Source organism: Dipodomys merriami, unplaced genomic scaffold, assembly GCF_024711535.1.
Source record: "Dipodomys merriami isolate MVZ:Mamm:240054 unplaced genomic scaffold, mDipMer1.0.p SCAF_9, whole genome shotgun sequence".
NCBI lineage: Eukaryota > Metazoa > Chordata > Mammalia > Rodentia > Heteromyidae > Dipodomys > Dipodomys merriami.
In genome coordinates this window covers 55,555,878-55,580,177 of record NW_027206512.1, presented here as the reverse complement: position 1 = coordinate 55,580,177, position 24,300 = coordinate 55,555,878, and the positions used below count along the sequence as shown (strand labels likewise).

The following is a 24,300-nucleotide window of genomic DNA, read 5'->3' as shown; positions in this document are numbered from 1 at the left end:
GCAAGAATATGTTTCCATGTTCCCATTTGTCCTTACCTCCCTGTGGAAAGAACTGGGAGTAAATCTCTTTGAAGGTTTCTTCATTAACAACACCACTGGGACATTCCTAGAGAAAGTGGCAGAAAAGCAATATGAGCAAAGTGTTCATAAAAATGGATATTTTATTGCACATTTTGAAATAGAACTGGCTGCTATGCAAACCTGCACAGAAAAAGTAAAGCAGCCGTTCATTATTACGAAGAAAACAAAAGTAAATTCACCATTCTTTCACGTCCCATGGGATAAAACACACAGTTGAAATGAAAATGTCTTTGCACATCAGAGCAGGTCTAGCATATTTGAAAACACTTGGCTACTTTGAGAAGCACGCATATATGTATGCTGTCAATGAGGTAAGGGGAAATTGTGCTGTTCTGTGTATGAACAAGATATTGCAAGATGCAGTGTCTTCAGGAATTATGCAGTTTGGACATACATAATCTTGAGTACAATAAGAAAATAATATATTTCTTTGAGAGGAAGGTTCTTTGTTTCAGGAAGCTTCAAGGAGAAACAGCAATTCTGACAAGAATCTTGTAACAAGTGAGCTTAAGTTTTGAACTTGAGAAGGAAGGCTTTGCAAAGGAACATGGCTCCCTGCGTTTATTAATTTCTCATTTTGTCCACTGGAAGACTTGTTCAAGACCAGAGGATACTGGTCTCAAGAACTGTGCTGACATTGGACTACTAATGTGTAGAGGCCATACGGATTTCTTAAAGGAAATGCAATCTAAACTTTCAGAAGAAGTTGTTAACGTCAGAGCAGAAACCAAGCATTGAGCAAGTAACTCCTGGATTGGTGTGAGGGACCCAAGGTGTAGCGTAGAGGCTCCAAGAGAGGTGAAGTCTGATTATGGAATCACAGCTCCACCTTGAGCTGCAGGTGGGTGCTCACTGTGCACTGAGGGACGGGGAGTAAGAAGCCCTGACGCCCTCCTTCAGACAAGATTCTCATGATTGGGTGCATGGCCTGAGCGCCTCTGCCTCCTGTGCTCACAGCAAATCCACACAATTAGAAAAATAAAGTAGACAGAACTAAAAGGCATGTCTCGTAAAGGGAAGTCCTGAAACCAACCTGTAGTCACTATGTTTGGGGCAGCCCTGGACCACATCTGCATGCTGTAGAATAGTGAGTAGCCCCTATCTTACCCACCTAAGACCCTTGTCTAAGGATTAGGGTGCATTTCTCAGATCAGAAAGGGGAAAAGCTATAGATAAAGGCCACCCTGGTGAGTCCTTTGCTCTCATTTCCTGTGTGAAGAGCAGGAAATGTTTCCCTTTCCTCCTATTTTTTAAAAAAATTGTTCCATTATGCTAAAATAAATCCTCACTACCAATTCTATGTTAGATTCTCCTGTTTTTGAGACGCTTCGAAATTCCATTCACTTGTGGATCTTAAGTGCCTGTGGCTTTTAAAAAATATATTTCTTGTGAAAATACCGTACAGAGGAGTTACAATTACATGGGCAAGATAATGAGTACATTTCTTTTTCTTTCTTTCTTTTTTTTGGGGTCTGGTCGTGGGGCCTGAACTCTGGGTCTGGGCGTTGTCCCTCAGCTCTTCAGCTCAAGGCTAGCGCTCTACCACTTGAGTCACAGCGCCACTTCCGGCTTTTTTCTTTTTTTGCTTATGTGGTGCTGAGGAATCGAACCCAGGGCCTCAGGCATGCAAGGCAAGTGCTCTACCAATGAGCCACCTTCCCAGCCCTAGAGTACATTTCTTTTTTTTTTAATATTATTTTATTTTATTTGAGAACATACTGTACAGAGGGGCTACAATTACATGGGCAGGATAATGTATACATACATTTCTTACCAAGCATTGCAGCCTCCTCCTTTGTTTACCCTTCACCTCCCTTCCCAGCCTCCCCCCTCCCCCCACCCTAGAGTACATTTCTTTTTTTTTTTTTTAATTGTATTTTATTTTTAGAGTACATTTCTTATCAAGCATTGTTGCCTCCTCTTTGTTTCCCCTTCCCATCCCTTCCCATACTCCTCCCACCTCCCCCTACCCAACCTCCACCCACACCAAAGTTGTAAAGTTTGTTTTTCTACATAACGACTTGTACATCTCATTGGTGTAATGCGCCTGTGACTTTTGCATGGAAACTGGTCATCCATTATCCAGGGACTGTCCTATTTAAACACTGCACTTAGGTGGGACAGCAGACATGAACCACTACATCTGGCTACAGTTTGAGATGGTTTCTCACTAACCTTTTGCCTGATGGATCTCAGACCTCCAGAGCTCCACTCCTCGACTGCTAAAATTCTAGGTTTGAGGCAGGGTGACCCTTTCTGTAGTGATTGAAACAAAACAAAACAAAAAACTTCCTCTAATCCTCATTGTTCCCCACAGGAATACACCTTTTAAAAATTTGTATGGTCTTTATTTCAATAAACCAGTTAGATATTTACGCTATGGATTGTGTTTCACAAGAGAAACAATCTATTTCCTCATTTCTGTGTTTTAGTGGTAGGATCTTTGTTGTGTATATCATTTTACATGTTTGGATGTGAATTTGTCTTTCCAGATTGTTAACATAGGATCATGAATAAATCTGTAACCTTTACTTAACAGAACAGGAGGAAAGAGCAACAATGTTTCCTCTGCTTTGTATCTGTGTTCTCTGCTCTGAGCTGTTCTTTCTGCAGTGACTTTGCAATCACCTTGGAATCCACTAAGGACAGCACTGATCTGTTAACATATTGAGGACTAGATCTGCCCTAAGGAAGAGAACAGCTGTTGCTGTCTTTGATTTCTCTACCTTTTGTCTTGTATATGTTTATCTAATTTGGGAAGGGGACGGGGAAGCACAGATATGGTGGAACAAAGGGTGAACTCATTGGGCAGTGAAACCCTCTAGACACTACGTTAGAAATGAACTATACAACTTTGAGAGGGGGAGGGAGGACAAACGGAGAGAACGAGGGAGAGGATGATGCTGTTCAAAAAATGTACTCATTCTCTGACCTGTAACGGTAACCCCTCTGTACAGCACCTTTCCAATATTTTTTTTTAAAGGAGAGAACAGCAGAACTTCCCCTGGACCCAGAACACTCTGCCCAACACACTGTTAATATCTTAACAGCCTCAAATATCTCTGGAATCTTTCCTAAAACTAGAGCTAAGACAAAGACCAACCCACCCATGCAAGTCTAGCGCTGTTTATCTACCTGTCTCCCTCCCTTCCTCTCATTCTTTCTCTATTTGGACCTACAGTTCATATATCCTAAAGACAGTAAAATACTTACATGCCATTTCTTGTGGCATGACCAAAGCCCTATAGTACATCTCTTTTCATACTACTTCATGATTACAGTTATAGTTGATAACTAATTATAATATAATCTATCATATAATGTAACCTATCATGTGGAACTCCTGCAGTTGGAGTCTATGGCCTAGCATTCCAGTTCAAAGGTAGCCAGAATATCTCCACTCACAGGGACAGGTTAGAGGTCCTGAGTTAGAGGTAGTTACCAGCAAGACAGAGGGGACTGAGCAAGGTAGGTTTTGTGTGTTCTAGGTCACTAAAAGCTCTTGTATTGTTGCGCTTTGTGGAAACAAGATGGCTTTGAATACCCAGAGAACTGGAGCAAGGACAAGAACTGACTAAAACTGAGCAAGGACACAGAACACATCAGGATGATGAGTTTTGATATGCTAACAAGTCTGGGCCTCAAGGGGCCAAATATTTGGCCATGTATTATTTTGGATGTTTCCATGCAAATGTTTATGAATGAGATTTACATTTAAATAGAGAGCCAAGAGCTCTCTATAATGTCGGTGGGGCTCATTCTACCAGTTGGCAACTTGAAAAGAGCAAAAACTGAGTTCTCTGAGCAAGAGGGAAATCTCCCTTAGACTGTTTTTGGATTCTATCTGAACCATTAGTTTATCTCTTGGTCATCAAGAGATTGTTTTGGGACTTGAACTGCAAATCTCTCCTGATTTTCTGCCTTGTTGAAATCCTCCATTAAATTTTGGACTGGCAGAGTCTCCATGCCTTGTGAGACAGTTGCTTAATCTCAACCTCTGTCACATGTGTGTCTTATGTATATACATATATAATCTATATAGGTATATACACACATATATACAATATGTGTGTCTTATATCTTATATATGATATCATATCATGCATGTATACATAATATACGAACATACATAACATATATATTTAATTGTATATACACACACACACAAATTCCTTCTATTTAGTTTTAATTACTTTGGAAGACCCCCTATACATAAATGAATTAACAACAGTTACAACTTTCAAAAGGAAGTAAAGTGGTATATTAACAGTTCACCTCTCCAAAGTTTTGATTAAATGAGAAGTTGGCAACAATACACTAATTAAAACAGCAAATAAACACTTTGTAGTTGGGCTTCTCACACATGGAAATTGTGATATATGAGCTATTGAATTCAGAGCCATCTGTTTGGGTTAGAATGGGGAGAGAAAACACTTGGTTGCCTGCCATCAGGTCGAAAATTGGTACAAAGTCTGAGCTGGAAAACTGCATCAGCTGGCAAAAGTTAGGAGCAGCGAATGGACCTCCACATTCGATACACTTGTCAGCTGCTTTTGGTCCTGAGAAGCATTTGGTAGATGTATCTTATATTATAAAAATAATACTTAGGAAATTGGCTGTCTCTTGTGTTTGTGTTTTATCGCACACCTGTACCAGATGATCATGGGTTTTCCTGCCAAATAAAAATTTTCTAGTCAAGTTTCCAGGATGGCAAGTCTCACCAGGAAAATGTATCCTTGTCCTTCACATCTCTCTCATTCATTTTGGTTTTCAGCAGACACATATCTCTTGCTCCTTGCAGGAAGTGGAGCAATAAGCAAGGTGAAGGTCCTACCTCACAGAGCTTACATCCAAACAGACAAAAAGTGCAAGGTCTACTTGGGCTGCTATAGCAACAATCCCAAAGACAAGAGAGAGACATAGCTTTCTCTCATTTTGGAGGCTTGAACGTCTAAGACACAGCATCAGCCATTTCAGGGTCTGGTGAAGGCCTGTCACCTGCTCGTACACTGGAGCCTCCCTGTTCTCTGGCTGTGGAGGGAGGGGCTTGCTAGGTCTTTGATTCAAGGCTCAATCTCAGGGACTAGGGTTTGCTTCCATGATCTCATCTTCTTCCGTTGTCCACACTCACTAATCTCATCATCTGATGATTAGGATTTTAGCAAATGAATTTGAAATGGTAGGGCCTCAAGTATTCCATCCCTAGCAAAGATCAAAGTAAGAGGAATGATAATCACATTAATCCACACAATGATGGTCTTTTGTTCCTGTGGGAACTAGTGCATTCCCCACCCCCACCCCAGTCATACTCCCAGACTTTTGCACTTAGTTTACTTTTCAGATAGGGTATTACATTTTTGCCTGAGCTGGTCTGACTATGATCCTACTCCACCTCCTAAAAGTAGCTGGGATTTTGAGAAGTATAAATTTCTTTTTTGTAAGGTAGAAAAATGAAGCAAGCATTGTATGATTCTCATGAATTAAATGGTCTCTTCTTTACAAGATTCCTCATTCTTCCCGTGGAATGATCTTTCCACCAATGTATTCTCTCTCCTTCTACATCAGAAGTAAATTTTATTGTACATAGCACCATTTTTTAATTGTACAACTGGTACCTTATACAATTTTTTATTGTACAGTGTAAATGACTTGGCCATATTGATTAGTTAGTTAGGCATTCGCCACTGGAAAAAGAAGGTCACAGATTGTCTTGCTCATGTATCAGTCTAGGATGAGTCTAGCTGAGGTTTCCTCTCTTCAATGATTAAGAATAGACGGTAATGAAGATTGACTTTCCCATTGTATCCTGTGGCTTTTCAAAGTCTCTGTAATGGTTACATTCAGAAGAAAAAGCATTGAGGAGCGGACACAGGAGAGTCTTATGAGCCATATTTCCATTCTCATTTTGTTAGTTAGAAAGCATTTAATATGTCCACCGCAGTAATAGGGAAAGTCTTGCATGCTCAAGAAGATGAGAACACAAAGTTGGTGAGTAGTTGAAAATCTCTCGCCCAGTGGCACAGTGGTCAGTTCCTCCAAGAATCCGTACTGTATAATAATTCCCTTGTCCCTCTGTTTTGACAGGACAACCATCAATTCACTTCCTAATATACTCTGGCTCCATTTCCATGCTGCCACTTATAAAGGTTGATGTTTTCAGGTAAAACCGTATAATGAAGCCTCCACATCTAAGATGTAGATATCAATAACACAAAATACAGTATTTTCTCTCTTACCTTTAAATTTACAAACTATCCTGAATATTTTCCACAGAGAGATTTTTCCCTAGGATGCATCCATTGAATTTTCCACTGTTGCATGTTTGAATGATTTCAACAGTTTTTGGAATGATGTGGGGATAATGATGTAATCAATATTCTAGTGCATACATCTGCGGCTGCATCTGTGATTCTTTCTTGATGACTAAATCCAGAAGGAGAATCAAAGGACCGAAGAGCGGAAGCCACTCATAACTTTGCATTTGAACAATCACATTGCTTTCCAGACAATAAAGCTACCAGGCCATGTTGCCACCATCACCAATTCATGAGGAAATCTCTTAGAGTAGCTGCTACTGGCATGACGTAAGGAGTGGACGTACACATTTCAAAGAACAAACTACAATAATTACCCTCTTCAGGAACCTAATTTTCATTCTGAAATTTACCTGAGGACATTCAGGTATCTTTTACAGATCCCTCCAAGGGATAAAGTGGTTTGCCTGCTTTTGATCTGGACAAAAATGCTATGGTGGTAGCCACAGCATGGGCCACATGAAGACCACGGAGTATAACATAAACAGCTCAATGCTTTCATTCTATTTAAACGTTTTCACCATCCTTGAAAAGTGGGGATTATCTTGAGATGAGGAGGATGAGAGATTTAGTAGCATTTGTCACAGTTGCTCACCAGAACTCTAACTGAAGACAGATTTATAAATATAAATATTCAAAAATGATTGGCTGTTGGGCCTGGGAAGGAGGCTCAGTGGTAGAGTGCTTGCCTTGCATGCATGAGGCTCTGGGTTCGATTCCTTAGCATCACATAAGTAGAAACAGCCAGAAGTAGTGTTGTGGCTCAAGTGTAGAGTGCTAGTGTTGAGCTGAAGAGCTGAGGAACAGCACCTAGGCCCAGAGTTCAAGCCCCATGACTGACAAAAAAGAAAAAGAAAGAAAGAAAAAGATTGGTTGAAGACTTGGAAAAATTCTTTTAATTGCTTGGTTTGAAATTGTTACTTGGAGGCTAGCCAGGCCCGCTCCACCACATACACTTCCTCTATTATGAACGGCCACACGGTAAAGGCCTATGCCAGAGGATCTGGCTCCTAGGTAGGTTATTCCACATAATGCCAAGGAGCTGGCGGTCCTGTTCTCTTACTGTCTGCTACACTGGTCTGTGCTGACCTTGTTTCCTTTGCTGCTTCTTGAACTTTTCACCATGATATGACCAGAAGACAGTACATATCAAGCAAGGTTTTCTTATACAAAACTAGCACAGTGTGGCCAGCTAGGGAAAACACTTTGGTTTTCAGACTTTATGGGGTTCTAGCTGATAGCCCTTTCCTGTCAATTCACGTAGTAGGGATCAAGATCGGTTGTAAGTGTATACTGAGTATGAAAATTAACTAGGCGGGCTGGGAAGGTGGCTCAGTGGTAGAGCACTTGCGTTGCATGCCTGAGGCCCTGGGTTCGATTCCTCAGCACCACATAAGCAAAAAGAAAAAAGCAGGGAGTGGCGCTGTGGCTCAAGTAAGTGGTAGAGCACTAGCCTTGAGCTGAAGAGCTGAGGGACAGCGCCCAGGCCCAGAGTTCAGGCCCCACGACTGGACCCCCCCCCCCCCAAAAAAAAGATAATGAAAATTAACTAGGCACTGCTAAAGGAGGGCGAGAAAGGTAAACAAAGTCAGTCTGATCAATGTATATTGTAGGCACGTATGAAGATATCATAATGACTTCTCTGTGCAACTAACATACACTAATAAAAGCAATAATACTAATAAGGACACTGATGAGGATGAGGATGTGATAAAAATGAATACATATGAACAGTTTATGCACAGCAATTGTATTAAATGTTTGACATGAGCCATCCCATCTCAAGGGTAGATGCTAAGCTAGGTGCTGGTGGCTCACACCTGTCATCCTAGCTACGAGGAGGCTGAAATCTGAGGATAGTGGTTCAAAGCCAACCCGGGCAGGAAAGACCGCGAGACTCCTATCTCCAATAAACCACCAGAAAACCAGAAGTGGCGCTGTGGCTCAAGTGGTAGAGCACTCCCCTTGAGCTGAAGAGCTGAGGGACAGCGCCCAGGCCCAGAGTTCAGGCCCCATGACTGACAAAAAAAAAGAGAGAGAGAGAGATGGTCTATACGCTCCTATTTAAAACATTCAAAGCAGAGCCTGCAGGTCTCATGTTTGGAAAGATTGATGACTTAGAGCAACGTGGAGGACAATCTAATTCTAAAGGTGAAGAGATCAATGGTGAGGAGGTTCTGGAAACTACATAGTAGTTACATAGTACACGGCTCAGCCTAACCTCACCCATGTATTCCCTGAAGTGGTGGCTGATATTTGTCACCTCAAATACCTTTAAGGTTACACACTAGTGGCATTTTCTACCAAGTAATTCTCAGAGTTAAGTAGCTCTGTGCTTTTGCTCTTAAACTTTGAAGTAGAAAACATGGGTTGAAGTCATGATCTACCACCTGGGAGCCGTGTAACTCGAGGCAAGTTACTTAATTTCCCTCAGCTCATTGTTCTTCTCTATCAAATGGTGTCTGCTATTGATCTCAGAGGGCTGTTAGGAGAATTATCAAGAAAATATATGTTATTATCTTAGCCTTCTCCCTGAAACAACATAAATTGCTCAGCTGTTAGGAGAATAGCAATAATCTAGATTTTGGTAAACATAGCTCCATTTTATGGTGATTACAATCACACTAATGCAGGCACACAGGGTTAACTTGTATTGCTCAGTGTTTGAACTCAGGATAGTACAGGTCTGATAAAATGCTATGATTTTATAAAGCAGCCATGAGCTGCGCCTCTCACTCAAGCATTATAAATTGAATTTACTCTAATATCATCAGAGTTTACTCTCAAATTCAAGGAGGATACTGTAATTGTAAATGACAACCAAGAAAAATAAAGGCTACCATCCTGGAAATAAATGTCAGTGAAAACTCAGGGGCCTTTTATTCATTCATTGGATGAAAGTTATTTCCCATATGCATACATGAGTGCAAACTTGTTAGAAATCCTGTCATCTTGAAGGGTTGGGAATAGGGTTTTCAAGAGAGATGTATGCATGCATAGGAAATTGCTAAGAAAATTATTTTGTGAGATGTAACATGTGTTCTTCCATTTTCACTTTGTAAGGGAAGCTTTCATCATTTCCTATAAGGTTGAAGGAACTGTGATATGCAAATCAGATGTATCATACTATAGTATAATCATTATCAATTCCAACAGTATTTCTCCAGCCTACCAGCTGAAATGTATTCCTCTCCTAAATAATTTGTTCTAGTGAACGTTATTTCTTCAAGACTCAGAACTGTTATTAAACATGTAGAGAGACCTCTTCATTACTGTGACAGAAGGGTGCTACAGTTAGATCGCGGGAAAACATAAAAGCAAACTTGCGTATAAAATAAATGCTTCTTTGGGGATGCTCTGCACTGTGTGTACTATCACACTTCTTAAGATTTTAAATATGTTTATATATATATTTTAACCCTCATTCCTATAGGCCATATGTTCAGAAAGCTTGATGGCTTAGAGCAACTTTGAAGTTACTAAATAATACACTTTGAGGCATAAATGGTAGTAATGTGAGGCTTTTAAACTGAAAATTTGGGTGTTTGTACTAACAGGCATGCCTAGAACCCATGTTTTATTCTACAACTGTTCTTTACTGACACCTGGCCCAGCCCACAGAATTATGGGCATAAGGGCATGAAGAGAACTCAAAGACTAGACGGAAACAAGGCTGTCAGAAAAAAGGAAACACTCTCATTAGGATTTAAAGAAGGAATGAGAACCCATAATAAGAAGAGGTGATAGTTGTGCTGGTATTTCTTGTAGGAAGTCACCTTCTTCCTTTTTCTCTCCTTCCTTCCCTTCCTTCTTCTGACCTTTCCTTCCTCCCTTCCCTTCCCTTCCCTCCCTCCCTCCCTCCCTCCCTCCCTCCCTCCCTCCCTCCCTCCCTCCCTCCCTCCCTCCCTCTCTTCCTTCCTTCCTTCCTTCCTTCCTTCCTTCCTTCCTTCCTTCCTTCCTTCCTTCCTTCCTTCCTTCCTTCCTTCCTTCCTCCTTTCCTGTTGATCCTGGGGTTTAAATTCAGGGCCTGGGTACTGTCCCTGAGATTTTTACTCAAGGATAGCACTCTACCATTTAGACACAGCTTCACTTCTAACTTTCGTTTTTGTTTCTTTGCTGGTTAATTGGAGATAAGAGCCTCATGGACTTTCCTGCACGGCCTGGATTTGAACCACAATCCTCAGTTCACAGACTCTTGAGTAGTTAGGATTACAAGCATGAGCCACCATCACCCAGCTTCATCTTTGGACTTATTTGAAATTGCACCCTTGTCTCAATACATAAGCCAATTTTATTGATTGCTTTTCTGTTACTTATAGTCCATATCACCTTCACATAAGCTACAGTCTTCTAGTCATTTTATTACATCTCTCTACCTCATGTGGAAATGAAAACGTGTCTACTTGGTGAAGGGTCTTTTGGACAAAGAAGTATAGAATCATGAGGATCTAGTTTTAGGTGCATTTATCTAGTTACATTATTTTACCTAGGTCTCAAGTTTTGAAAACTACATTATAAAGTATGCACAAAGAATCTCTGGGGGAGGGTAAGGATTTGGGGGTGAATAAAAGTAACTTTTAATGATTGCGTTCAGTCTTCCAGACGCTGAGCCAGGCAGTGGTGTGGGAGGTAACACAGTTTCATTAAATCCCTGTAACAGCAGAGAAGGTAGATGTCTTCTCACAGCGGCTGCAAGATGCGAACTAAAAGTGGTTTAAGGATAATTTCAAGGTTAGATTTTAAGCAGTGGGATTGAGAATTTGAACCTGAGTTGTACTACTAAGTTTTTCTATTTTATTATGCTTTTTACATGACAAAGAGTGAACCAGTGGGGATTTTCTTTTATCACAATGCCATTCAATTGCATAAATGCATCCAACAAATAAGTAGATAGCAAGTACTTTGCTGGATACTGGGGCCATAATAGTGAACCAGTAGAGCAGACTCAGCCTTTAGAAACTCAAGGTCTTTGGAGAGGCAGACTTTATTCGAATAACCACCTAACCCAGTCTCCTGTCGAAACACATGGAGACAAATCAGCATGATTAGTCAAACTCCTTTTTGTCAGTGAATCTGAATGTGTCAGTCGAGGAAATGTATCTCAAATTCTCTTCATACTTTCTCTTCTGAGGGAGATGTCAAAGTCAGGGCCGAATGTATTTAATTCATTATTCCTTTGCCCATCTTTTCTTATTATCAATTTGTGATCTACCATTTCTGAGGAAGCAGGCCTGAGTCTCCGAAGCTTGGCTGTAAGCCAAAGCATTGTTTGTCTTGCTAATTAAATTGTGTCTGTTATGAAGAGTTAAGAGGTTTGTACTTTCCTTCCCTTGGTAGAGAATTGTCTCTGAAGCAAAGGACCAGGATGCTGCCTAGCAGGAAAGTTGTGCTAGGAACTGTAATGTCCCCAGAATCCCGGTTGGAGCTGTAAAATCGCCTCTTCCTGATGGCCACGGTGGTTTTAAAGGTGACCCTGCACCTGCTCAGTTATGGGCCACAGAACCCTTCCAAGGACTCAGGAGCGCAGGTGAAGCGCAGATGAGTTGGCCTGAAACGTTTATTGCCATGTGGCGCCACAAGGGGGCAGCAATGTCCTCTACGAGTTTGGAAAACAATTTCTGCTCTTGCTCTTCAGCACTTGTTCTTTTCCCTTAATCATGTATGCCCACGTAAGTTTCCTTCAAGAAAGCGATTTCCTTTCTATGAAAGGTGACAGCGAGCTTTGCTCCCACATTAAAACATTAACTACTTCAGGGAAAGAGGCTGAGATATATTATCTCCTCATTGTAGATATTACACTTGGGGGAAATCAGCTCAGATTCACACTTGCTGTTTTGACAGTTGGGCCAATTTTGCTTTTAGTGAATAGAAATGTATTTAAGCATAAGGAAGCAAGTTAGCGCGATGACATAATGGAACTTCCACAGCACCAGTGGGCCAACCTGACATCACTGTCTGTAGTCTCCTGGGCTGTGAAATTAGGCTACTTGTGTCTGTCACACTGCGGAGAAATATTTTAAACTTTTAAAATGCTTATACTTATTTAGAAGTCATTTATTATGACACTTAAAGGTAGATAACACACATAGAAAACGTAACCAGACAAGTGGAGTTTAGTGTCTATGGGAGAAAATTTGCAGCAAACACAGAGTCACACTGGTCATCAATGAGTTCTAGTGCTGGTAAGTGACAGCAGGAAGGCTGGAAGAGCAAATCCAGGAAGCGCTCCGGAGATGACCTCCCAGAGCAAGTGACATGGAGGACAGCCGGAAGTCAGCAGAGCTGGAGCTGGAAAGGGAGGAAGCAGCAGTGTGCGCCCAGGTCTGTGATATGACCCCTTCCCGAAGCCTGGGCCTGCGCTCTGACATTCCTACACAAGGGTAATGGGCCTGCTAGCCATGCAAGGGATCAAGGACTTCATTGATCCTCAGGTAAGTATGATCTGCATTTGGTGCTCAACACCTGTGCATTCTGTATCTTTAGGTCCAACCTAATGTAGGAAGAAAAGTGTGTTCCAGCCCCAAGAATGGAAAAAGAAAAATTAAGAAATATCCTGAAAGTAATAAGCTTGAACTTGCCACACCCTGAATGCTACACTTGTGGTCACATGAAATGAAGTGACATGTGATACAGGCCCTCTGGCTTTCTCTCCATCTCTCCATGGAGCCTGGCCTGGGCTTTTCTTGCCTATAGTTAGACTTATCACTGCTTCTGAACTGAGCACTTCAGAATTTCTTTTTTACTCTGTAACCTCACAGTACAGCTGTTTACAGAATCTTGACCTTGAACTAGCCAGTGAGCACTCTAGTGATGTAAGGAATCTAGGACTTGGTAGAACATCTGTAGATTAACTGTGAATACTACACTTTATATAAGGACCTTAAGCATCTTTGGATATTTATACGTATGAGTGGTCCTAGGATTGTCCCCCTACCCTGACCCCAGCTGATCTGGAGAGACTATACCTCTTTTATAGAGCATGAAGAGAATTAAGGATAATTAATGCATTTACTAGCACTGTATTGGTCAATTGGAGATGGAGTCTTATTGACTTTTCTGACTGGGCTGGCTTTGAACCTAGATCCTTTAGGTCTTAGTCTCCTGAGAAACTAGGATTACAGACATGAGCCACGAGCACCTGTCTAGAAATTAAGTCCATTTCTAGTTCTGTCATGGTATTTACTCAATGGATTGTTACTTAACATCTGCTTGGTGCCAAGTAAAGAGATGGCAAAATCAGACATAGTGCTATCCCTGTGGAGTCTTGCATCTGATCATCTACTATGTTCTCGATACACTTAAGTTTACTTTTTAGCTAAATAAGGGTTTCACCAAATCTTGGAATTCAAGACTGTGACTCTGATCTCCTAAAATTTAAAAAAAAGGGGGTGGGTGGGAGGCACAGGTACACAGAATAAAACCATGGCCTAAGTAAGTAACTCAGGATTATTAATTTGTAAAGGCTATTTCTACATTTTTCTTTTTTGTAATTACTGATAGTTATGATAGTTACAATTTTAATAATGCACAATTATACAAGGATTTATTGATTAGGGTAGTTGTCTACCCTGCTTGAAAAAGTAATACTGACACCTCCATGGTTAGTATGTTAGGAGCTAAGCATCTCTCAAGACGGCTAAAGGACTGGAAGGTGAATAGAGGTAAATGATTTCACAGATATGTTCAACCTGGAAACAGAAATAGTCCATCTCTTATTGATCTCTATCTTTTTGAGTATATTAAATAGTACATATTTAGTTATTTATTTCCTGTGCAAAATTTGGACCCCTCCCAAAAGATCCCGAAACTCTAGGTAGAAGAAAGAAGCATAAAATCAGCAAAACTCTACCTCTTTCTCTTTCCCTTTCCATCTGCCCCATTTTTAGGGCTCCTGTATATTCAAGATACTTATTTGTGAATATGGTGAAGATATTATTTCAATCAGCAGGAGGTCCTCTTCAAAATTCGGGCTACGTGAGTCTGTGACAATTCGTACTCTCTCTAGAGAGACCTAAAACTAAAAAGCTTTGTGTGCAACAATAATGAAGAAAAAGCAATGTCTATTTTTTTCCCTCAGCATCTCCCAGATATTTCCTCTTTCTGGTTCATCAGCTGTTAACCCCAGAGGTTAGTATTTGGACTGCAATCCTGGCATCTTTACCTTTTGTTGCTTATCATCTTCGTAGCGCGTTCAGAAAGCTGGTGTTGGTTTGGTCCTTATATAACCTCTCAGCATATTGCACTTTTTTTTCCTTTTTAAAATCCCAGCATACATATAAAATTGAGGAAAATTCTTCCAGTACTTATAATGCTCAGCTAGAAATTGATAATTTTTTAGAGTCTGAATGACTGTTTTATGCATTGTTTCTAATTAAATTTTAATTCCTGCCACTAATGCCTTTCTTTAAGAACAGTTTTCTTAATTTTGTATCCAGAAAGTGGCTTATTGCAGGATACCACAAATATGCTTGATTTTTTTTTTTGCATTTTCCCCACATTTTGTGCCATTATATCAGGCACTGTCCATTTTAGAGCATATCTGTGTCAGCTGAATGAATGTAGCTCATCAGTTCAAAATCAGCAGTGACCCAAACAGTATTGAACATTCATTTAATGCATAAAAACACAGTATTGCAGGTATTAGTGCCTCTCCATTTATGAGCATTCTAGAGGGATGGTGAATGGTTGGAAGCATCATTATTTTAAAAAATGAAAAAGAGACAGACCTGCTTTGTGGAATGTGTCTCCAAATTCACACATAGAAACCTAGTGCCCGTGGTGAGCACGTGGGAGTCTTTGAAGATGACCAGGTCATAAAGGTAGAGTCTTCAGAAAATGGACTGACGTCATTATGAAAGAATTCAAAAGACCTCCATCACCTCCTTTCTCATGAAAAAAAAAAATATGGTCCTGTGTGACTCAGGGAGTGGCCCTCATCAGACAGTGAATTTGATGTCACTTTGATCTTAGAATTCACAGGTTCTACAACTGTGAGAAATTAAGTGATGTGGTCTACAAGCAAGCCATTTTATACTGGCCTCTGACAGTGGGCACTGTGTGAGATGCAACAGACTAAAAAGGCAAGAAATGATTTAGGTCAGGTTCTCACACACTGAAGTCTGAAGACGTGCGAGACAGAGCGCCAGGCATTAGGGATGCATCTGAAACTCAACCAGGAGTGCTAAGTCTATACATAGTGGTTGATATCCCTTCAGACATAGCACAGAGATGTCCCAAAGACTTATCCAAAATGAAAAGCAAATTCAGGAGCTGAAAACCACGGCCTGGAGGAAAGGAACTTTGAAAGGAAGAGGATAGGAAGGGTTAGTATGCGAGTGGTCAGAAAGCAGAGCGCCAGAGCTGCTAAGGACTGTCAGGCTGAGAAGGAAAAAAGACAAAGGCGGAGCGCTTCACGGATCTCCTGACCTTCCTTCCAAATCGCAGTCAACTTTAATTAGACTCAGAGCAATTAAAAGAGGGAAGATTGAAAAGCCTAGAGTCTGGAACTGGTCCATGTAAGTTTGAATCCAGGGTCGACTGACTGTGCTGGTGTGTGATTTGGGCAAGTTTTGTAAGTTCTCTGTGCCTCAGTTGCCCAATCTGTACAATAAGGCTAACCATGGTGCCCTCACCTCCCTAAGCCGACGGCATAGCATGGATGAATCAATGTAGAACCTCAAATATTTGGATTCACAGCATAAAATGCATCCTGTGAATTAAAATCGAGCAAGTAATATTTTTCATGGTTGGAAGGTGTTCAAATGAGAACAAGAAAAACTGAAAAATTCTAACAGCAGAAGATTACATTCAGGTCAATATCGTGTGTGTGTGTGTGTGTGTGTGTGTGTGTGTGTGTGTGTGTGTGTGTGTGTGTGTGTGTGTTGGTTGTGGGGCTTGAGCTCTGGGCCTGGGCACTGTCACTGGGCTCTTCAGCTCAAGGTGAGCTTTTACCACTTGAGCCACTGCTCAACTTCGGGTTTTCTGGTGGTTTATTGGAGATAAGAGTCTCACGCGCTTTCCTGCCTGGGCTGGCTTTGAGCCCTGAGCCTCAGATCTCAGCCTTCTGAGCAGTTAGGATTACAGGTGTGAGCCACCAGTGGCTGGTTTAGGTCAATAACTTAACAAGGTGTTACAATTAGTGGAAAAGGGTATATAGGAGTAGATCTTTACAATGGCAACTGCATATTAATGTACACCTAGCACCAAATAAAAGTGCATTTTATAAATGTATACTTTTGTCAGTAGCGAGACAGATGTGACCTAATTGAAAACAGCTTAAATGACATGCTGGAAGCAGGCTGGGTTAGAAATCAGGGATTAAGAGATGGAATTTAGACCATTGTTGTAGGAATTACAGAGTGAGAGTGTAAGAATGCAATTTGTCAACAGTTAGGGGATGCTAACGCTAAAGATTTAAAGGTAAAATTGCTGTTGGTTGTGATTTTGAATAAGAATATCTTCTTATGCATTTTGCCAAGAGTTGAAAAGACTTAATTAGCTTTCTTGGATTTAATGGAACAGCTATCAGAAAGTGGAAAGGGAGGGAGAGAGGAATGGAAACGAGAGAGGAAGGGAGAAATGAGAAAGGGCACGATGCTGCTGCTCTTGCAGGAGTATTAATCAACTTTTGCCTGGTAATGTATGTCTTTCATCCAGACATGTGTGACAACAACTTTTATGTATCAATTTAATTGATACAATTTGGGTTATAGTTTGTATAACCTTCAAAATACCTTAATTAAAAAAACAAACCAGAATGGTATTATTGCATTGCTCTTTGTATAATAAATACAAAGGAATAAAAACCTTATTTTGTTTCTCTTGGGCTTTGTGAGATAAACACAAGCCAAATAGGGGCGTTCTACTTTTCTCAGTTTTTGTTTTAATATCTCATCCTAGACACAAGATAAGATACATTAGCTTGCTTCATATACTTTATCTTCACAAGCAAAAAGGTGTGATTTTTTACTGCACTAATTCAAAGATGATAGGAGGCTGAAACTGCAAAATAAACAAACCCATCAAATCCTTACAAGTCATACATTTGAAATTTCAAGAAAATTTAACTTCACATTCATTCTTATTCAATCAATTCTCTCCACTGATTTTTCTATTAGGCATATATAGCCATACAAGCACACAAGAAATTAAGATGAATCATGTGAGTTGGCTCTAGTTTCCACCCAATAATTACATTATTGATTATGTTTGAGAACAAAATATTGGTAGAGCAATGACCTGAGGTCTGGTATTAATTAGGCATATAAGAATGTTATAATATGGAAAACTGAGTATTATATAAGGTTCTGTTGAATTGAACTTTAGGTATCTCTTAATTCTATATATTATTATCTAATCAATTCTTTGAGTACTCTTAATTGGAATCACAAAGGATCCTTTATGTCGACATATCTTTTTTTTTTTGGTGGGGGAGAAGGGTAGGTTCTCTTTATTTCATGCTGGGGAATGCTCTAAGCATCATAAAATTTATACACTTCACTCTAGATGTTTGGCACTGGTTAAGATTCACGCTTAATAGTAGGCTTAGCTCTGAAACAGGATCAATATTATTGTTTTAGACACCTTATCACAGAATTTCGAATTCTTATACTGTTTGGATTCAAATAATTGACAATACCGCAATAAGTTGGCTTGTGCTGCTAAAGCTCATCATATTCAATTGCTCATTTGTTGTTGTTGTTGTTGTTGTTGGTCATGGGTCCTGAACTCTGGGCCTAGATGCTGTCCCTCAGCTCTTCAGCTCAAAGCTAGTGCTCTACACTTGAGCCACTGCTCCACTTCCAGTTTTCTGGTGGTTTATTGGGGAAAAGAGTCTCACGGAGTTCCTGCCCTGGCTGGCTTTGAACCACGATCCTCAGATCTCAGCCTCCTGAGGCACTAGGATTATGGGCATGAGCCATCGACGCCCAGCCCAATTCCTCATTTTTTTTAACCTGGGAAAACTGAGACTAAGAGGACTCATTTCTAACACAGTGTTTATTTGACAAAAACTACACCGTGAAAGAGATGAATCAATGACGAGATCATGCTGGATTTAAACCTTTCTCATTTAGCTGTGTCAGAATGAGAGATACCATGTTCAGGTTTAACAGTTAATAAATTTCCTAAGTAGACAAATTTAGCATAATTTATTCTGTAAGACTGACACCTAACACCCTTGAACGACCTTTAAGTACTAAATACAAGTTGTCCTTTCTTTTATTTAGTCTTCCCCTCTGTCCCTCAAGTCTCCTTTGCTCCTTTGTTCATTAATTACTTTAGGACACCAACAAGCATGTATTCTGCCCTGTTACTGGATGTGAGGTTCTAAATACTTGGCACAAACGATATAAAATGCATGATGCACATTCCTGGTTCCTAGTGGGTCAGTCCCGTGGAGGAACAGAATTGTGAATGCACCACCATTGAAAACCCTGTGGTGTATTATGGTCTGTCACGGAAGGTGTGTTAGGAGGTGGGACTTATGACAGGGGAGGCTAGAAAGACTTTGTAAAGAAAATGCCAGAGCCGGGCGCCGGTGGCTCACGCCTGTAATCCTAGCTACTCAGGAGGCTGAGATCTGAGGATCGCGGTTCAAAGCCAGCCCGGGCAGGAGAGACTGTGAGACTCCTATCTCCAATAAACCACCAGAAAACCGGAAGTGGCGCTGTAGCTCAAGTGGTAGAGCACTCCCCTTGAGCTGAAGAGCTGAGGGACAGCGTCCAGGCCCAGAGTTCAAGCCCCACGACCGACAAAAAAAAAAAAAAAAAAAAAAAAAAAAAGAAATGCCAGTAGATTCGTTAGAAATATGACCGATTTTGAAATAAATATTCCTGCATCAGGAATCCAACCTACAAAAGGCTGAAAGTATTTTCTCTAGGCCCTTCCCTCCAACTCTGGAATCTGGGGATACCCATTATTAGAAAGAGAGTGAGTTTGGCAAGGAGGGAAGAGCATTGGGTGAAAGTCAGGGCAAAGTACCCACATGCCAAGAAAGATGAGGATGGAAGAAGATATAGAGGAAATAAAGCAAGCAGAAGGGTCAAACAGGGACTGAGTCCATGACATCAGCAAGGTAGGTAGGAACAATGCTTGGTGGTGTAAAATAAAACAGCTTCTTCAGTGGATTAAGGACTTTTCCTTCCCCTCTTCTCCCTTTCTTCCTTCCTTCTTTCCTTTGTCCCTCTCTCTTCCTCTCTCCCTTTTTCCTCCTTCCTTATTTCTTTCCACCTCTCTCCCCAGCCTGCTCTAGTGCATGCTTCTTTCACTGGTGCCTCTGGTCTTGTGAATGCAATCATGAGCCACTTGCTTCTCCAAGCATGCTAGGGGACCCATAGGGGTGATGTCAGAGTTCCCAGCTAGGGAAGTAGCGTTGAACTACAATGGACTCAGATGTGGTGGCAACTAACTCAGCTCCCTGTAAATTTATTTGACAACATGCACAATTCTCAAGATTCCCTGGTTATAAGTTGACATGAGAAAATTTCAGAGAACAATCTGTAAATACATTTTCTATCTACAGTCCTTATGAGTTTGGAAGTTAGCTAAACATGCTAAAAGCTTGGCTGCTTTATGAATAGGAGATCATAATAAAGGATAGAATGTGATGAACCACTTTAAATTTTCTTCATTATAAACCTGTCTCATGAATTAGTTTCCCACTGGCAAACAGAAGGGAAACTTTATTATAAAATAATAAACATTAGGCATCACCATCGATAAACTAATCTTGGATAATTGATGTGTGTTACAAAAATAACAATAAGTAGATGAAAAGGATCAGTGTGTAGTGAGTTTGTGGGGTCTGACCATGGACCGTTCTGAGTTAGGATGTAGTGAGTTAGCAGTCAGAAGGGATAACACCTGGTGAAGAGGAAAGTCTCTTAGATTAGAAATCAGAGGGCCCAAGCCACTAGTTCTTTATCATTCTACCATATGTCATAGAGTCTCCTACAATTCCTTTAATATCACAGCATCTGCTTTGCCAACACCATCTTAATAAAATATTTTATCCTGACCAGACAAGATGACTGAAAAGGAGTATAAATATTTTCTAAGATGCTATATCCACAGACGTTGTTTTTCAAGGCAGCTTTCCCCAGTTATAAATACTGCTTAAAGAGTCAACACGAGAGGCCTATTCAAGACCTACTTATACTGCAGTTGGCAGGAGGGCCTTTTCCAGTGTTCATCTGTAAGCAGGTCATTCATCTACCTGAACTGGAAGTGGTCCAACTATGGTCGCTGTCTTTCTGCACATTACACCCAGCAAAGCAGTTTTCATATTTCATGGCATTGGGATTGCATCTATAAATTCTCTTTCAAATGCTTCTATCTCCAAACCTATTTGCTATTAACATTTTATTTTTCAGACAGTTTTATTCAGATGAATATAGTTTATTTGAGTATTTCAGAGTTGCTGTCTGAGAATTCAGTATAAGACTGTTAAATGCTACATTTCTGATATTAAGGAAGATGATTTTCTGCCTGAAATTTCATTTTCTTTTTAGAATGTTTCTCCCAGTCTTCTCACATTGATCTCATTTATAGCAATAGTACAGACATGATTGAAGAGGAGCCTTTTTGGGATAAGGATATATATGCGTGTATCTGTATGCACAGTTATGTTTCTGTTTATCCAAGAATGTTTTTTTTTTTTTTAATTTTTGGGTCCAGTCGTGGGGCCTGAACTCTGGGCCTGAGCGCTGTCCCTCAGCTCTTCAGCTCAAGGCTAGCACTCTACCACTTGAGCCACAGTGCCACTTCTGCCTTTTTTCTTTTTTGCTTATGTGTTGCTGAGGAATCGAACCCAGGGCCTCATGCATGCAAGGCAAGCGCTCTACCACTGAACCACCTTCCTAGCCCTCTAAGAATGTTTTGTAATGATTAATTTACTGCCTGAATTCTAGTTGCTGTTAATTTCGAAACCATTATTTACAAGTGTAACCATACATGAGTGATTATTGAGTATTTAGGTTATTAGTAATTTTACAAATATTACTGCTATTTAATTTTGATGCATATTTATTAATTTAGTATTCACACTAAATCCTAATTATTAAGAGAAAGGAGCCCAAACTGATTTTTGAACTTCAAGATTTGGGTCACAATTTTTTTTGAAGGGATGTTGGCATATTAAATAAATCAGACAAGTCATGGTCTGGCCTATTTCTAAGTCTCTAAGCTAAACAGAATTTTTTAATTGCCCAAGCAACTTCATGACCTGAAGATTACCTTACGAGGAGACTTGAGTAAAATGTAATTATTCTCTCTAAATACAAACAGATACACAAAAGCACGACAGTTCAGTGTGGGAAAACTTAAAAGAATTCAACATGTAGTTTGTGACACCTGACCTGAACTGTGGGTATGGAGATTACCAGTGAGGAGATGGGTAGGTGAGGGATCCTGTTCAACTCTTCATTTACTTAATAATAGCACCTTTATGCTATTTTAATATCAGACCAGACAAAGTATGTTATTACATTTGCTTACTACTCCTAGGAACTATAATAATCATTCCTATGTTGATAATTTTAATATTTTCCCCAACAGTTTAGAGCCCCAAATAAAAATGGTTGCAAATAAATATAACATACATAAAATAGGCTCGATGAATGCTAAGTGCATGGCTATAATCTAGATTCCATCATCAGTTGGCTATCTGAATACTGAACTTTCCCAACAAATAGTTGTTATACGAACATTTTTGCTCAAAGAAATAAGTACGTTGTGCAAAAGCAAAAATCTCAAATAAGCAGCAGGTCTGTATTTTCCATTTCTCTTAAGTCATGACTTGACCTCCATTGCTCTGATTCCTAAGGTATGAAGACAGGTCCTCTGGCCTAGCAGGCTGGGGGCTTTGTAATAATATTTCTCCTTGCCAACCTTTACAACGAATATAAAAATTCAATTTCAGCGCTACAAGCTGGAAAGGGCTCAAATGTCACCAGGTTTTTCTAAAAGGATATTTTCTGGTTTTGTCTACATTTGTATTCCATTCATTTAATGGAGGGAAGTAATGGGATTTTTTTTTCTCTCTGCTAGAGAAGCTATTTCAGAAGTATATAGATGCAAGGTCAGAAAACATATTTCAGAAACTGCAAAGAGAAAATAAAATGATCTGCTGCTTTTGAACCCTAGGGTCTCCAATGTACTAATCTAACATGCTTGTAATATCAAATTGTGACTTTGCATAGCCTATTGTATGCCCTAGAGTCTGTTGTAAGAGTCTTCCATGAAAGAATTCTAGAATGGCCTGCAATATTTCTCATCACTTGGTGTATATTCTCTGAGCATGAATATGATAAACCTAATAGTCAATGTCACATGACACATTTGATGTTAAGATATATGAGTGGGACTGATGTAAGAAACAATAAGTAGTAAGTTGGAGAATAAACAATAGCTATAAGTAGGAGAATACTTTCAATTACCACTGAAAGTTTAATGATATTGGGTTGTGATGTTAAAGGATGTATGTTATATTCTAGATCTGAGCACAACTCCTGACTGTAAGTCAACGAAGAAATAGGAAACTCAGTAACATAGTCTCAAGGAATTAAAATCTGCCAAATAGAATGTTCTCATAAGTGATTATTTCTAAAGAGTACCCAGAAGAGAACTTAGCTCTCCAACATCTGGAATCCGACTTGAAGATTCCCTTTGCAGACAATCTGGGCATGCCATGTTGGACTTGACTCCCTAGCAAGTGGGTATTGCTATTGTGAACAATAGAATACCAAGAGATTGAAAGATTTAAACCAATGGTTCTGAAGATGTGTTTCATCTTTGTTGAATAAATAAATCAGTCATCTATTAGTTCCTGGAAGCACTCATGAAATGCTTGCTAGGTTCCAAGGCTCTAAACTTTGGGAGTTTGTTTGCTTACTTGCTTTGCTTGCCTGCTCTGTTCTAAGGCTCTAAACTCAGGAGTTTCGAATGGCCAAGACAAGTTCATGCCCTGAAGATTATGTGACTAGATTACTGGTATCAAATGTAATTCATTCTCTCTAAATACTATTAGACACATAATAAAGAGAATTCAAGTTCGAAAAATTCAAAACAGTTCATTATGTAGCTTGTGACACCTTTAGAAAGTGTAGTATGCTTTAAGAACAGCTATAGGTATGATTCATAGCTGAAGGATATAACATTTTCCTTTAATTATTTTGTCTGTCCCAGAGGTTTACAACTATCATACTTGAACATTTCAACACCAATATTCTGGGCCAATGCAATTAATTAATGAATTTGGTATATTCACATAAGTGCTGAGAAAAAAGGAAGCTGCCTTAGTGTTTGCTCCAATGGCAAAAATAGAATCTCAAAGCCGGTTGTTCCACAATTTCCCAAGAAGGGCTGTGATTGGTCGGCTGGGATCTGTGGTCCACATTCCTCTGGGAAAGTGGGTAGAGATGAGTCAAGTTAGAACCATAAAACTCTTGGTTTAGCCCTAAGAATAACATATTAAATGTTCCTTTGGATTGTGTATTGCTATTAATGTCATTTTGTTGGCAACTGTTCCAAGAAATTTCTTTGACTATTGAACTCTTCACATCTATTTCTCCCCCCTTTTTTCTCTTACATAGTTGGGTAACATTTTTGAACACAATATCTGACTTTAAAGAAATTATCTGAGGAGAATTATCAAATAGTTTTCAGTTAACATTTTATTTTCAGATAACTTTCGGTTAACAGAGAAGAGTTGAGTTAGCAAACAGCTGGACAACAGAAGGAATAAAATCTGTTTCTCTCTTTCACTCACTCCCTGGATCTTTCTGTAATGCTGAGGTTGAAAATGAAAGCTTAACATATGTTAGGCAAATGCTCTTCTACTAAACCTCATTTCCATGACCCTTACAATGCATAGCTTAATTATTTCTCTCATCTTCTGAAATGTTTC

The 24,300-nt window shown here is 39.8% G+C and overlaps 1 protein-coding gene across 4 annotated transcripts in view; it reads right to left on the bottom strand.

Moving 5' to 3' along the window:
• The window catches only part of Kcnip4 (potassium voltage-gated channel interacting protein 4), an 896,578-nt gene that overhangs the window by 23,726 nt on the left and 848,552 nt on the right, over positions 1 to 24,300 (bottom strand). For all 4 annotated transcript variants that reach the window (XM_070012219.1, XM_070012218.1, XM_070012217.1 and 1 more), the window contains exon 3: positions 37 to 106. In XM_070012219.1, the coding sequence (XP_069868320.1) occupies positions 37 to 106 (70 nt within the window). The remainder of the gene's footprint in view (positions 1 to 36; positions 107 to 24,300) is intronic.